Source organism: Galeopterus variegatus, unplaced genomic scaffold, assembly GCF_000696425.1.
Source record: "Galeopterus variegatus unplaced genomic scaffold, G_variegatus-3.0.2 Scaffold88, whole genome shotgun sequence".
In the NCBI taxonomy this organism is placed as follows: Eukaryota; Metazoa; Chordata; class Mammalia; order Dermoptera; family Cynocephalidae; genus Galeopterus; species Galeopterus variegatus.
Window position 1 is genome coordinate 227,495 of NW_007726199.1, and position 15,285 is coordinate 242,779.

General features: G+C 40.5%; 1 protein-coding gene and 1 non-coding gene across 2 annotated transcripts in view; both read right to left on the reverse strand.

Moving 5' to 3' along the window:
* The window catches only part of SLC39A8 (solute carrier family 39 (zinc transporter), member 8), a 75,741-nt gene extending 67,139 nt beyond the window's left edge, over positions 1–8,602 (reverse strand). Inside the window, exon 1 of the mRNA XM_008580942.1 lies at positions 8,384–8,602. Coding sequence (XP_008579164.1) covers positions 8,384–8,602 — 219 coding nt within the window. The remainder of the gene's footprint in view (positions 1–8,383) is intronic.
* Positions 8,603–12,291: 3,689 nt separating this feature from the next.
* Positions 12,292–12,364, reverse strand: TRNAV-GAC. The gene has a single exon. It is a non-coding gene; the product is annotated as a tRNA-Val (tRNA).
* Between the last annotated feature and the right edge of the window lie 2,921 nt (positions 12,365–15,285).

Genomic DNA, 15,285 nt, shown 5'->3' on the forward strand with positions numbered 1-15,285 from the left:
GTCTCCAATGAAAGACAATTTCATCAAGTATAATATAGCTGTATCAAGTGACACAGTATTATGATGATAGTAACTGTGTATTAAGCACATAACATGAGCCAGACATGATACTAAGTATTTTACAAGCATTGTCTTTTTAATTATTTATCATTTGAAATAACACAGGTAATGAAAAAACAAATCTTATATTTTTATTTTTAATACATGTAACACACTAAATAAACAAGTGCCTGAAATATAGTAAATGCTCAGTAAATGTTATTATTGTCTTTTTTAGTTCAAACAACCACCCAACTTAAGGTTCATTTTCTTTCTATTCAGGGACATGAACTAAGGATGAAAGAGATTGTCACTTGCCTGTGGTTTCTCAGCTAATATAAGTGACAGAATTCTAACCCGGGTCTGTCTGATTCCCCCGAAGCCAAATTGTTAGAGATCTAAGAAGCTCTACAAATAAATTGATGGCAATTCTGAGTTATTTTTGAACTAGGTTCACAGAACTAAAGACTTAGAGGCTTTATCGATGCTCACTTAATTTTTTTCTCTAACTATTCAGTTACTTATAAAATAAAAAGTCAAGATGTAAATACTTGGACTTGGAAGGCATAATGCTACTTTTCAGATTAACACCTTTGACCTAGACTCACAGATTTTTGTTTTTGTTCTTGTTAAACATCAGGCCAAGAAAAACAACAGAGGATCTTTGGAAGGAGACAGAGACCAAATTAAACAAAGCTCCATTCTGAAGGTTTTCTATGCTCCCAAATTCCATTAACACAAAAGTAATTCAATGATAGTTTCATTTCTTTATAAAATAAGTCCCTAGGCTCAGCAAACTCATCTGGCTACTGAAACAGACAACTGGGAATAGTTTGAGAATAAATTAATTAGTTTCAATTACAAACAAAAATATATTGTTATCTGAAGTTGGAAATGGAAAAACTCTGAAAACTACACAATTTCTTAGATTGTCTAGAATTATCATTCTTTTTAATAAGTTGCACTGTAAATGATCCCAATATTAGCTATTTGTACTTAGTAATGTGTACATCCCTTGAGGAAACACCACTCTGAATACAAGTAACTTACAGACTCTTAGGGGTTGCTGTTCTTTTCCCTGAGGAATGTTGACTTTTCTCAACTTCAGGCCTTATTTTCTATTCCTATTAAAATTCCTATTTTTCTCCCCCAACCCCTACTACTGCCAAAAGAATTGATAACAGGGTATTCAAAAGTACATTGAATACTTGAACACCCTTAAACTGTAGTCACAGTTGAAAAGCAATGGGTTTTTATGATGGGGAAACTAAGTCTCTGCTCCTCAGTATCTTCCAGGATGGATATAATCTGGAAACAGGAATATTGTGTGAACCATAGAAACCATTAACAACTGCAAATCTCTCATCCAGCTACTCTACTTTGGACACCCCTAGAGAAAAATAAAGATCTATCTCAATTAAGGTCAGAAGTTTCCTTCTCTCCTCTCCTGATAACCGTGTGAAGAAGCTCAAATTCCCACCAAGCAGCAAAGTTTTGCCTAGAGTTAAAGCCAAATATTCTGTTAAAGTGCATGTCACCTTCCTCCTGCTTCAACCTGTTCCCCAATGCCTATGCACGAACCCCTTTCCCCAGCGATGAGCATTTGGGAATGTGGTTGCTTCACAGGCATGATAAAGGAAGACTGCCACTTTAAATTGCCAGGAGAGAGAGTGAATCCATTGGCAGAACTCTTCTAGAATGAAAGTGAGAACTGAACTGAAAGTTTTCACGCTAGACACAGGTGTTCCTCTCATACCCAAAGTCTATCCATAGAAGAAAGCACTATTGTTGCTTGAAATACTGTCTCTGTGAATAATTCATCACTTAAGAAAGAATAAAAGAAATTTTCATCCTATAAAAGAGAATTTGTATAACTCACAGGAAAATCCATCTTGTGATTAATAGTACAGACATACTTGGAACAAGCAGATGTTCAGTCAGTCGACAAATATCTCTAGAAGAGCTGCCAGTTAGCTCAGTTGGTTAGAGAGCAGTGTTATAACACCGATGTCCAGGGTTCAGATCCCCGTACCAGCCAGCCACCAAAATAAATAAATAAATATTTTAAAAACTAAACCAGATTTTTTCTTTCTTTTTTTTTTTTTTTAACAGCTAGCTGGTACAGGTATAGAACCCTGGACCTTGGTGTTACCAGCACCACCATCTAAACAACTCAGCTAACTGGCCAGCCCCCAGATAAGCAGAATTGACTGAGTTGTAACTCTTCCATCCACGAGGCATTTACAACCCAAAAGGATCCCTTACCCTTCTAACCTAGTAGCATATGCTATCTAATATTCACTTGACAATCAATCAATACTTGGCCTTGTGATATGTCTTACAATGTTTGCTTCAGTGATTACTTAACCACTTCAGTGATTACTTAACCACTGTCTTGCATATTTATTTTTCACAAGTTTTCATTTTATTTCCTAATTATATTATAAAGTCTCTGAAGACAAGGACCAGTCATCACCATTGTAGCCTCTGTAGTCCTAGTACCATTCCCTTAATGTGACTAAGCAATGGAGCCAGATTAGTGATCAATAATTAGTAACCTCTGTCCATAGTTCAAAATCTGAAGAAATGGTTGCTCTGGCTAGAGAAAGTAAAATTTTCTAGACTTTTGAGATTCAAAAACTGTACTACAACATGGTGTTTACGACTGCCTGGGGTTTTACCATTTACTTCATGACACTGGTCCAGTTACTTAACCTCTTTGTGCCACATTTTCCTTGTGTGTAAAATGAAGATAATAATGGCACGTTTATCATAGATAGGATTGCTGCGAATATGAAATGTGGTAATACAAGTAAATCGGTCAAGACATGTCACATAGTAAAGGACCGATAAATCTTAGCTATAATAATTTACTTTATGTACAAAAGAGTCCATGTGACCCCTAGGATAGTGGGTAAAGAGCCAAGTTTGAGAGTTAGCTATGAAAAAATAAAAACATTTTCCTGTGTAGATCCCAATCGCACCTAGCAACATGACAAACTAAACTCTTGACATCACAGTCCAATGAATTATGAGTGTCCCTCATTTTCCCAAAACCTTGCAGCACAATTAACACACCGCAAACAATCAGCTCATGTGAGAATGATAAAATAGAACAGAAAGGGGCCATTGCCTTGGACGATACTTGACAAGAGACCCAAGCACAACCTCACCCTTCTGTCTCATCCTTCCGGTTTCTCTGAACAAGCAGGTTGAAAGGCATTCCTAGCAGGTTCACCCCACCATTTCTCAGCACATAGAGACCAAAACAAAGAAGAGAAAGAACAACAAATGTTCCTTATCTCTTCTGTCCAGTCAGTTCTTCCCAGAACCTCCCTCATCTAACCCGTTATTATCCCCACCCCAGGAAAAAGTGAGACAGATGACAAGAAACCATGCATACATGGATGCAGTGACCATGCACACGCCCCTTCTGTTTGCTACGCACCACTAGCCTGGCCATCCATTGATATGAGCCAAGAGTTACCTCACTGCCTCTCCCTCTGGCAACACAGGGCCAGAAGATAATGAAGGGAAAGGATCTAGCAATAGTTAAATGACCATTACAGGTGAAAAACTGAAATAGAAAATGTTCATCTTTGGGACCTTTTGTATACCCTTCATCCATGTCTGCTCTTCCAGATGGCTCTGGAGACAGAGCCTTTTTATTACCTTCTGACTGTCTCCAGATGCAAGTGGCCATCATAGCTCAGGCACTCCTCGGCAGCTGCCTCCTTAGCCCTATCTTGAACCACTTCCATACATCCACACTCCATGTCAGATGAATCTTCTGAAAAAACAAGTCTAATCCCACCCACTTCTGTTTGTAATTCATTAATTAGAACTACATCATTCTAACATGCATTATAGTTATGTGTGCATGTGTCCTATCTCTTCCAATAATCTGTAATCATGTGAGGACCTAAATTTCTTACCCATCTTAAAGAATCTTCACTCATTTATTCATCTGTAATAAGCACATGTTATGAACCAGGCACTACACTACCCCTAGAGAGATGAGTCAGGCGGTTTGTTCCCTTCAATTTGTTTAAAATCTATTGAGTGGGAGGCAGCAGGAGTTACAGCCATGTAAACAGAAAATTGTAAAACTTAAAATTATTTACATATTATATAATTGCAATATATAATATATTATGATTGCACAGGCACAATTGAATGAAGAATCACATGAAAGGGACTCTTACTAAACTCTTGAGCAGATCAAGCAAGGCTTCTCGGAAGAAGTAGTGTCTACATTGATACCTGAGCATAAGCAGGTGTATATGAAGAACTGGATACTATAAACTGTGCATTAAGACTGGAGCTGTAGCAAAGGATAAGCCTTGAGAAACATATGGGGACCAGATCATAAAAGGGCTTTTGAGCAACATTAAAGTGTTTGAAGTTTATCTTCAAGGCATTGAATTAATTTAATAAGATGCGTGATATAATCAGAAGGGTACTTCAAAATGACCACTCTAACGAGTGTAGCAGTCATTCAAATGTCTGTTGAACACATGAATAGTTGGGACATAAGCACAACAAAAAATATTTCAGGAATTAAGAAAATAGAGATATCAGTGAATCAGTGCTGGCATGATGCCCCCGAAAGAATGGAAGAGTTTATGGCAGAGTTTAACTGGGCTTTTTAAAAACATAGAAAAAAAAAATAAAATTAAACTTAAAAAATTTTTTTTAATTTTAAAAATTTTTTTAAAAACATAGATTTTGCGTCAGCCGGTTAGCTCAGTTGGTCAGAGCAAAATACCAATAACACCAAGGTCCAGGGTTCGATTCCTGTACCCGCCAGCCACCAAAAAAATTTAAATGCAGTTTGATAGGGTGACTCAAGGAAAAGAAGAACATTCCACTCAGAGGCAAGAAGGGTCCGAGGAAGATGATGAGCTAAGAAATGGTTGAGCAAAAGCATAAGGAGAATTCATAGAACAGTTTAGTGGACGTGAGGCTAAGTTGACACAGGGGAGCAGGGATTTGAATGCCAGGTTCATGATTTAGACTTCACCAGCCAAGAAACAAATCATGATGGGTTTCTGGGGAAAAAAAGTGTATTGCCTTAGGAAGAGTGAATATGAATTGAGAGAGGTTAAAAACAGGGTCCAGGCAACCAGGTGGTGGTAGGAATGTGAAAGGAAAAAATATGCTACAGGAGATAGGCTGCAAGATGCACATCAAAATAAGAAAGAGGAGAGAAGCAAAAGTGTAAGGCTGAGGGATAGTGTGAAACAAAGGTTGCCTCCACTTCAACCTGCCACACTCACTCCCACACTTCCAGCACCCCCACTAACCCTTCCCCAGAGCCTGATTATTTGAATGGAGGCATTTCCAGACACTTAGTGTGATCATTTGGAAAATGAGAATCTTTGCTTTTATCAGGCTTTTTAACCAGTGTCTACACTTAAGAATTTGGAGGTAAGGTATTTGGGAAGAGGAAATGAAGGAAAGGGAGCATTTGGAGAATGAGTAAGGCACATCTGAACAAACAAAAGGCAGCAATGAGGCCATTCTTAAATCCTCTAAACTAATAACACAGGAGTATTATGACATTTGGGGTTTCCCTCTGTATTCTGGAAACTCCCCTCAGTAGATGAGACCTACTTCCCATCAGGGGGGCCCCACAGATCCATTTGGCTTAAAGGGCTCCCTCCTCTTTGCTCTCTGGGACTGTCTCTTCTACCTCTTTGTACCCTCAGTAGCTATAAAAAGCAAAACAATAAACTCAATTGTTCTATTGTTTCCAGTTTGAACTCAGGTCACTTTCGTTTCCCAAAACAACAAGTTAATTTAATAGTACTTAGGGATACTGAAAAAAAATTAGAAAACCTTCCAAAGTTGTCTAACAAAGCTCCAGAGTTCAGTAGTCTATTACGTAAGAGAAGCTGACCTTTAATAAATATCACGGCCCTCATCCAAAGGAACAATGTCACTCGCAGGTAGATCTTGTAGAAGATTCAATAAACTCCCAGCCCACAGAAACAAATTCTATTTTCTCAGCCTTTTTCAAAGTCAAAAAATCAAATTTCTCCCAATAGACCCATACGTTGTTTATTCTACTCTCTTGCAGGTGAGGATACTGAAGTTGCATTCTTTAAGGTATGGAGACATTAATGGCCCTAAATTTTACTCCAAATTGGACAGTTTCATGCTGGAGCATAAGAATGCCTTGGCTCACGTTCATCAATTACCAGAAAATTAATGGATTCCTCCATCTCAGCATTTCATTTGTCATCATTTAACCAATGATGGTTTTTGCATTAGGACTTTTTAGAAGATCAAATAGATGTTTGTTAGGCCTGATAAGTGGTAAATTTTCCTTAGCTTCCCTTTGTTTCCAAGCTAATCATGGGCTTCTTCCTGTCTCTTTCAGATGCCCACAGAGGCTATAATGAGGGTAGTTAAATACGCAAATACTAGAATGAGAAATAACGTGTCAATACACATATAATTTACCCATTGAGACATCCTACCTACTAGAATCATATTGAGAATCCTACTGAGAATCATATTGCCAGTAAATTTAACCAATTTTTCTAAATAACTGAGGCATATATTCCAGTGTTTTTGCAAGTGTGGCTTGGGGGTCTTTCACCCCTTTAAAATTCATCAGCACCTCCAGTCACTGCAAGATAAGGAGATCATTTAAGTCAGAACAGCATGTGGGCTACAGATATGCAGCTTCAAGTCAAGTCTCAATGCTTCTTTCCAAGCATATGACCACACCTACCTAAAAATACTGGAGTCAGCTCAGCGGTTTCTCCTACTTGAAAAGAAGAGAATGCAACTAGCCAGAGAATACTTAGGAAGTTATTTGCTTTATTTTCTAAAATATCAGTATAATATGTTGACATTTCAATTTTCCCAACGTATCATTTCTCAGATTTTAAGCCAAATATAATACCTGGCCAGAACTGAAACTATAGACAGTTTACTAAAGAACATGCATAAAAGGACCACAAAACCGTTATAGTTGAGTCAAAGCTCAATCACTTCCAATATTTCACAGCATCAGAAAGTTACACTTCTTGATTACTGTATTTTTCATCCAGGTAAGATATTCCTAATAAAAATAATACTGACCTACCTATAATAGTATTAACAAGGAATTTACCTGATTAAAGTTTCCCTAACTGTAACTGAAGGTCAGATTCATTAAGAAACACCATAAGAATGGAATATACTCGCAGTATACAGCATTTCTCAAACATCTTGGACCACAAAAACTCTATGTAACAAACTAACATCTCCCAAAAGTGATAATATGTAAAACACTGCATTCTGATATTGAACATCGGTTGTCAATGGGACAGAAATAGAAGGTAAAAAAATCAAAGCACTGAGTTAACTGAGTTTTTAAAAGGGAAGGTTTGAAAGGATGCAGAAAGCACACTTTGTCTACTTCACAATTTTAAGAAATAGCCAAACACAGAATATTTATTATGGAAATAACTGGTAATCTACACCTTTTTGAAATTTTTATGCTTACCTACAGGTATGATCTTTAATGGCTCCTAGGTAGTTCAAAACTGTCCTTAAGCACAAGTTATTACCAAATGCCTAGATAATGCTGTGCACATGTACTGAGAAATCTATTTTTTATTTTGAATTAATTTTAGAATCAAACACTTGGCCTAACATATTACAAACTAACCCAGTCTATAACACCAAGGTCAAGGGTTCGGATCCCCGTACTTGCCAGCCACCAAAACTAAAAAATAAAAATATAAATAAACCCAGTCTGCGACCAACTAGATCACCAAACTATGATCTTGGTCTCAAGGCCTCCTCAGTTTCCCCATCTTCACAACAGGCTTTTCAACTCTAAATGACTAATGTAATGTACACAGGAGCCAGAACTACATTATATCGCATTTTTAAATGGTAGTGGTTACCGGCCGGCAACAGTTGAGGTTGGCATGTGACATCTTCTTCCTTGCTAACTTTGTAGCAAGTGTGCAAGCTGCTATCTTTCTGGGAAGATTTAAGTATGCCATTCCTATCTAAAAAGTATCTCAGGGTGGCTTCACGCTCTCAACTACTTCCTAAACTTTTCTGTAAAATATTATAACTACAAGCGTCTTACCTCTCAGCTCATTAGGCATAAAACTGCTATTTCTGGCTGCCAAATCCTTTAACACCACTAGCTCTTTCACTTTGGCTTAACCAGCCCGGTCAAAATGAATCAAGTGCCACCAATCAGTTACCGCCTCATACTTGAAAAATGTAACAAAATTACCCCCCCTCCCAAAAAAAAAAAACGGTTCATATACAAACGGGAGTCTACGGACACCCACACTACAGAAGTGCTGCCCGGGTCGGCCGGCCGTACCTGGTTGAAGTGCAGTTGGCCGAGCTCCGCGGCGCCCTCTCGGGGGGCGGCTCCCAGCTGCTCCAGCAGGCGCCCGAGCTGCCCCGCCGACAGGCTCCGATTCGCGCCGAACACACCCAGCACATCCTCGCTGAAGGCGAGCCCGGGCCCCTCCGCCGCGCCTCCGAGGCCGGCGGCCGCCAGCAGCAGCAGCCCAGCCACCGCCTGGCCCGGGGCCATCCTGGCCGGGGCTGCCCCTCGAGGGCCCACGACTGGCTGGCGCGCACAGGGACGCGCGCGGGCGCACCGAAGTTCGTACCCAAGGGCGCGCGGGTCAGGCGTCGGCGCAGGTCCCAGTCAGCGGTGGCGCCGGGCGCCCCTGGTCCTCCGCCGCCTTCGAAAGAGAAGCAGCCCGCGACCCGAGGGGCATTGAAGTGGCAGCGCAGCCGGGGGAAGCGATAGGCACAATGGGCCCCCCCGAGCCTCCTGGAGAGCCTGAGATAAAGGGGACAAAGGGGGACAGAGATAAAGGCCACCGGGCCACCAGCTGGCCGGCCCCAGGAACGCTGCGTGGCCGGAGCCCTCGAACGACCGGCTGGGCATGGGGCCAGGAGAGCTGGGTTTGCAGACGTCCCAGGATTTGCGTACAGTGTGGTGACACACGCTCCTCCCGGATATAAAGCCCCAAACCACGCCACTTCTTAGGAGGAACTAAAACTACACTAACTATAGAACCCCACCTCCCTTTCCTGCCCTTCTGCTTTATTCCCTCCGCAGCAAACTTAGAAGGGGTGAGACGTGCAATCCGCAAGGAGCTGCAGGAAACGGCTCCTTTGGAGAGTCCTGGGGTTCTCCTCACTGGGCTTGGCAAGTTAATAGGAAGGACTCGCTAGCCTCTCACCTCTCCTGTCTGACTCTGCGCCTTTCTCTTTGTGTGTCTACGTGAGTGAGTGAGAGAGTCAGTCAGTCTCTCTCTCTCTCTCCTTTAACTCCCGAAGGTCCGCTGTGATGTGAAACTCTGCGATCGGGCCCTGAGCCCTTTACAAATAAAAGGAGGAGGGCCCTGTCCCCGCCTCTGTAGCACGTGGTGACACACTTCCCCAACCTGAACTTCCGCGCGCGTCCACGCCGGGGCGCAGAGACGCTGACCGTGCCTCTGCCTGCTGCTTCCCAGCCTCAGCCGTTCCCGCTCCCCACCCTCACCCCTGAGAGTTATCTGGATGCCACCTCCATGTCGGGGTCCCTAGTCCCCTTTCTGGTCTCGGTGGCCCACCTCTTTGTAACCTTGATGAAACTAACTTCCTGGAATGGAGTCTGGAACCACTTGCATTGTCTATGAGATTAACAAGAATTTTATTTTACTTTATTTTTTATTTTTGGATCGCACTTCTTGAAATCAAAGGAGACAGAGGAAATCAAATCTGTAGTGTGGTGGCGGGCTAGCTGAGCCAGCACTGCCCAAACTGGCCCTTCCTGACGGGATATCCGCAGATCAGAAGGAATGTTTATTTGTTCAGATGAGGATTCAAGAAAAGCTGACTTAGGTGGGATCAACAGGTTTGTGTAAAGTAAATGTGGTGTGTGAGGGCAAGGGTTGAATCTGGTGGATATAATTGTCCAGAAATAAATGAAACTATGCTTCACTGTTAGATGGCTAAGGGCAACAAGGAATTCAAAGTGTGCTGTTCTTGCCTTTCATCAGTAGAATGCCTGCATAGGCACATTTAAAACAGCACATTTAAAAGTTACACCAAGTCCAGACAAGAGCAAGGAAATCGGGAAGGAGAAAGAATCTCACTTTCCTATGAGGAAGAAAGAGACAGGGAGAGAAAATTCCAGGAGGATGAGAACATAGGTGGACACAACTGAGGGGCTGTCAAATAGAAAGTTTAACTATCTATTGTATCGAACTCCAGAGAGCAGAAGGCAGCACTAACAGGGCAAGGTGACCACGAGGAAGGTTTCTGCAGAATTACAAGGTGCAGCTGCTTTGATAGATAGTGATTTTCCATGATTGAAAGTGATTCAAATCCACAGACCCTAGGTGACCAGCCATAAGTATATGCTAGAAGGATTCCTGCCTTGAAGGGAAATGAACTAAATGATCTTGATGGTGTGTTCCTTCCGATTATAAAATCTGTCCATTTTTAAATATGAATTTACAGAATTACATTGACATTCAAAGGCAAATATTTCACTTAAGGGCCAGAAGTAAGTCAATGTCATAGTTAAGCTCTTAAATCACTCAGCTGGTGGGACTCTTCAAACCTTTCATTAGATTTTTAAATATAGTTTGCTGCCTATTTTCCTTTTGACCTCTTGACTAAAGGTCATTTGAGGATATTAATAAACACTCTAAGTGGCTCATCTGTACACAGCAAGTTGTTCATTTCCAGCTTGTCTGCAACTAAATTTGTTGACAAGGGGTTGGATTTTCAACAAACATAAATGGGTTTTAAATAATACAGATTTCAGATTGTGGATTTTTTGAAAATATAATTTATTTATCAGTCATTTATGTCTATGCACATACATTTTTCCAGAGCATCACCCCAAAAGACAATTAACAATAAAATAAATAATAACCTGCTCTGCAACTTTACCAAGTACAGTTAACATGATGAACATAATGCAAGCATGCAATTAAGAGAAAGTATTAAGAAAATTGCAAGTTACTAACTACCAAATAGGTAAGGCTAATTTCTAGATCTTCCACTCTTATAAACTATAATCACCAAAGTACTACTCAGATAATGTTTTAGAAACCAAAACATGGCATTCTGTTAGCAATATCATTACTGAAGAAAAAAACTTCCAATTTAAAATATAAACTATAATGTCTAAAATATATTATCTTCAAAATTTGCCTTAAAGGTCAAATAGTTTTAAGTGATAATCTGAGGGTAGCTTACCAGCCTGCCGCCAAAAACAAACAAACAAAAAAAAAAAAACAACGAGGGTAGCATGGCAAAAACACTGGCCAGGATATTGAAAGATGTCCTTTCTATTTCTGACTCAGACACTGGGAAACCTGGGAAAGTCACTTGACCTAACCAACATTCAGTTCTCTCATCTATAAAACAAGGAAATCACAGAAGAATGTTAAGTATCCATGCCAGCCTTTTTATTTATAAATGTCTAATTCGGAAGTCATTCATCAGAACAAGACATGAAAAATACCTAGAAGAAAAATAAGAGTGAAAGTCTCCAGTTGAAAGGACAGTTAACTTCACACCTTAACTTTTTCTAATAGCTTCAAATTTTTCTCAGTCCAAATCTTTTATTATGTCAAATAAGGATCTAATTTGCCTCTTTTAAAGTTTTTCATGCATGCATTTCTCTGTGGAAGGACTAATAAAGAAATCTGAAAGAAGGCACATCCCTTTCTCTTCTTCCCTGTTCCTTCTCTTTCTTTCCCTCTAGTATGAAATCTGTGAGGTACAGCATAGCACAGCGGTGTCTGTGTGGAGGGGAGCCTCAGTGGCCCGAACAGGGGAAAAGGATATCCAGGTACGAGGTGTTGGAGCCAAGAAAGAGATTCCCACAGTGAAGGCCTCAGAAGCAGCCTCAAAAACCAGGTTTTCCTCTGAACTTCTGCCCTCCTGTCTCTCAGCCCCATTCTTCCTGAGGCAAGCCACAGAAACAAGAATCCCTCCTCCCCAAGACAGGTCTTACATAAACTCTAATCCTTCCCCCCGCCTTTCAGTTTGGGAGCTGACCAAAAAGAAAATCTCTGACCTACCATGTCTGATTTTGGTAGTAAGACAGCATTCCAGAAAGGGTCCTGCCCCATATCCTAGAGGAATGAATGCTACACACAGACCAAGAAGAATCTGAACAAGACCTGTTTAGGCCTTGCTGGGTTTCCCCACTCAGTCTATTAGTATTAGATCACTCTTTTTTTTTTTTTTTTTTTTTTTTTCCATATCTGGCCAGTAAGGGGATAGAACCCTTGACCTTGGTGTTGTCAGCACCATGCTCTACCAACTGAGCTAACCGGCCAGCCTCAGCTAATACTTTTCTTGTCCAATCACATTTCTACGTGGCTGTGCCTGCCTCATAGAACCTAAGCATAAAAATGGACAATTTTCCCTGTATTTTTGGGTCTTCATTCTGAAGGCCTCCAAGTTATGTAAACTATGATATAATAAAATTTGTTGTGCCTTTTCTTCATATTAATTTGTTTGTTAGGTGATTTTTCAGAGAACCTTCAGGAGGTTGAGGGGAATGTCTTCCCTTGGCCCCTACAAAGGGAAACTAGGTGTGGGCAGTCAGAGCCCAAGCAGGGTCATGAAAGTGTCCATTTTGGGAAAGGGAGATGGAAAATCAGAGGAAGGGTGTGTGCATGCCTCCCAGCACAGAATATCGGAGCCCAGGTGTGATGAGAGGACCATCCTTCTTAGCATGGTTTGTCAGAGCCTAAGCCAGAAGAGGAGGGTGTCCACAGAAAGCGTTGGTCTGATCTGAGTGTCAGAGCCCAAGCAAAGAGTGGTGGGACCCACAGGTGCAGGGGAGAGAGAGAAAGGCAGCCAGCATGAGAGGCAGCCTGCATGGGTGAGAGACGAGGCATCCATGATTGATGGGGCAGGCACAGGATGTCAGAGATGGACGAGGAGGAAAAAGGTGACCCTGAGACAGGAGCATAAGGTGTCAGAGTCTGTGCAGTGAGGAGGGGAGCCTGGCTGGGTGTGTCAGAACCCACGTAGGATAAGGAGATATGGGGGGGGGGGAAGGGATGGCAGCAGAAAGAGTTGTTATGTATAAGGGGATTCATTTAATAACTAAATATATTCAAGATTATAATAGCCAGTTCTCATTGTCACAGAAGGGAGCTGCGAATATGGAGAGGGAGAAAACTAGAATGAGCACTATGGGCTTGGGTTGGAACTGGTGATATCAGTATCAATTCATGGCTTCCAGTATAGAAACAGATAGTTATAAATATAGTTGTGAATAATTCCTAGCTCTGTCCACTGAGAGGCCCTGGGAATGACATTCTAGTAGCAGTGAGCATAACTCGGGCACTAAGCTTGGCTTCTCAATACTGTTCTACACTGAATGGAACCAGGGCTCCTTAGAAAAAGAGCTGATTCCAGGACTGCTCAGGCAAAGAACAAGATTAACCTGGAATTTCTTGTTATGTCTGCAAGCAAGGAAATGGTCAAAGAATGTAGGAAATACATATGAAGTTATTCTGGGATAATGGAGCATCAGATTCACTCTAAAATGGTTCAGGAGGAAAAAACAACTTTTTACTGTGCTTGCAACTTTTCTGTAAGTTTATAATTGCTTCATAATTAAAAAAAAAATTGAGTACTAATAAGGAAATGAAAAAGAAAGTTCCTGAAACAAATTAATTGAAATTAAAGCTAAAATTTTGCTAAAATACCAACTTGATAATTTTTGGTGAAATTAATTTACTTGTTAATACATATTTTTATTATTTACATCACAGTTTACACTGTCTAGGAATACAAGAGTTAAAAGATACACCTGGTTTTACCTTTAGGAAGCTTGTAGTTACAGGTTAGAGAGAAGTGAGATGGTTGCTTAGTGGAGATTTTAAAAGTTCTGTTGGAGAAATAAGGAGCCCCTGTGTCTGCAGATTATAGTGAGCAAATGATTCACAGAGCAGGTAATCCTTGAGCTTGGAAGGATAAGTAGAAGTTTGACAGAAAAACAAGGAGGGGAAGCACATTCCAAGAAATGCAAAATAAAAAGCCCTGAGAGGCCTGAGAGAGCAAGGAGAACTGCAGGAGATTTCTGGGAACTGGAGCGTCTGCAGCAGAAAGGCGGGATCTGGCAGAATCAGGAAAGGCCTCAAAGCTCCACTGTGTCAAAGATGTCTTTATGTGGTGATGCTCCAAAAGATTCCTTATGATCATCTGCAATAAAAAAAAAAAAATCCCCTTCATGAATTTAAACTTCCTTTTCCCTGTATTATCAGTATCAAATAATATTAATCCCTTATTATTACAAATATGCCACACCTAAATTTCTCAAATAAGAACAATGTAGTGACTCTTTCCAGATCATATATGTCTATCAGCCATCAATACCAGAGACAGTATAGGTAGGAGTCATATTTTTGCAAGGCCTCTCTCTCCAAACTTGATTCCTAAGCTATAAAATGGGGATTAAAATAATATCTGCTCAATTTACGTCACTGAATAACTGTGAAAGTCAGATGTAATAATGGGAAAACCCTTTATCCATGAACTGTACGTGCAGGTATTAGTATAAGCTAACATGGTGGGGTAACTGGACCTCTATGATAAGCCTACAAATTGCCAATGGGAAATGGACAAGAACAACCAAGAATATCCTGGAACAAAGGTGATTCTGTACCTAATAAAACTCTTGAGGATTCTTCCAGAAAATTAAAGCACTACTCAGAAATGGAAAGAGCTATAGATAACATCAAGTCAAATCTGGTTTTGGGGGGGTAAGGAAAAGAAAGCTTAGGAGAGTTAAGTGTCCAAGTGAGGTAACACATTTAGACTGGAACATAAGCCCAAACCTGTCTTTTTCTGTTTTGCCACCACAAAACAAACACCAGTCAGTGTCTCAAGGATAATACCCTTGTGACTTTAATTTGATTGAGTAAATGAAACTGGAAATTATACTAACCTATCTTGTCCCTAACTCTTCTTCTTCATCTGTTTTCTTTAATTCTTGTCTAATGTGCCAATATCCCCAGCCCTTTTGCTCCCATTTCAGCTTGGCTCACCCAACAGTACCTCACTGAAGTTTCTCTGCTTACACTTCTATAATTTTTTAAGACATTCTTAGAATTTTTAGAAAAAATGATATATATTAACATGGAAAGATGTTGAACCAATTAATGAAAAAAGTAAAAGGCAGAAAGAATATGTTGTAAAACCATATAAACAACCGTGTGTGGCGGGGGGGGGGGGGGGTTT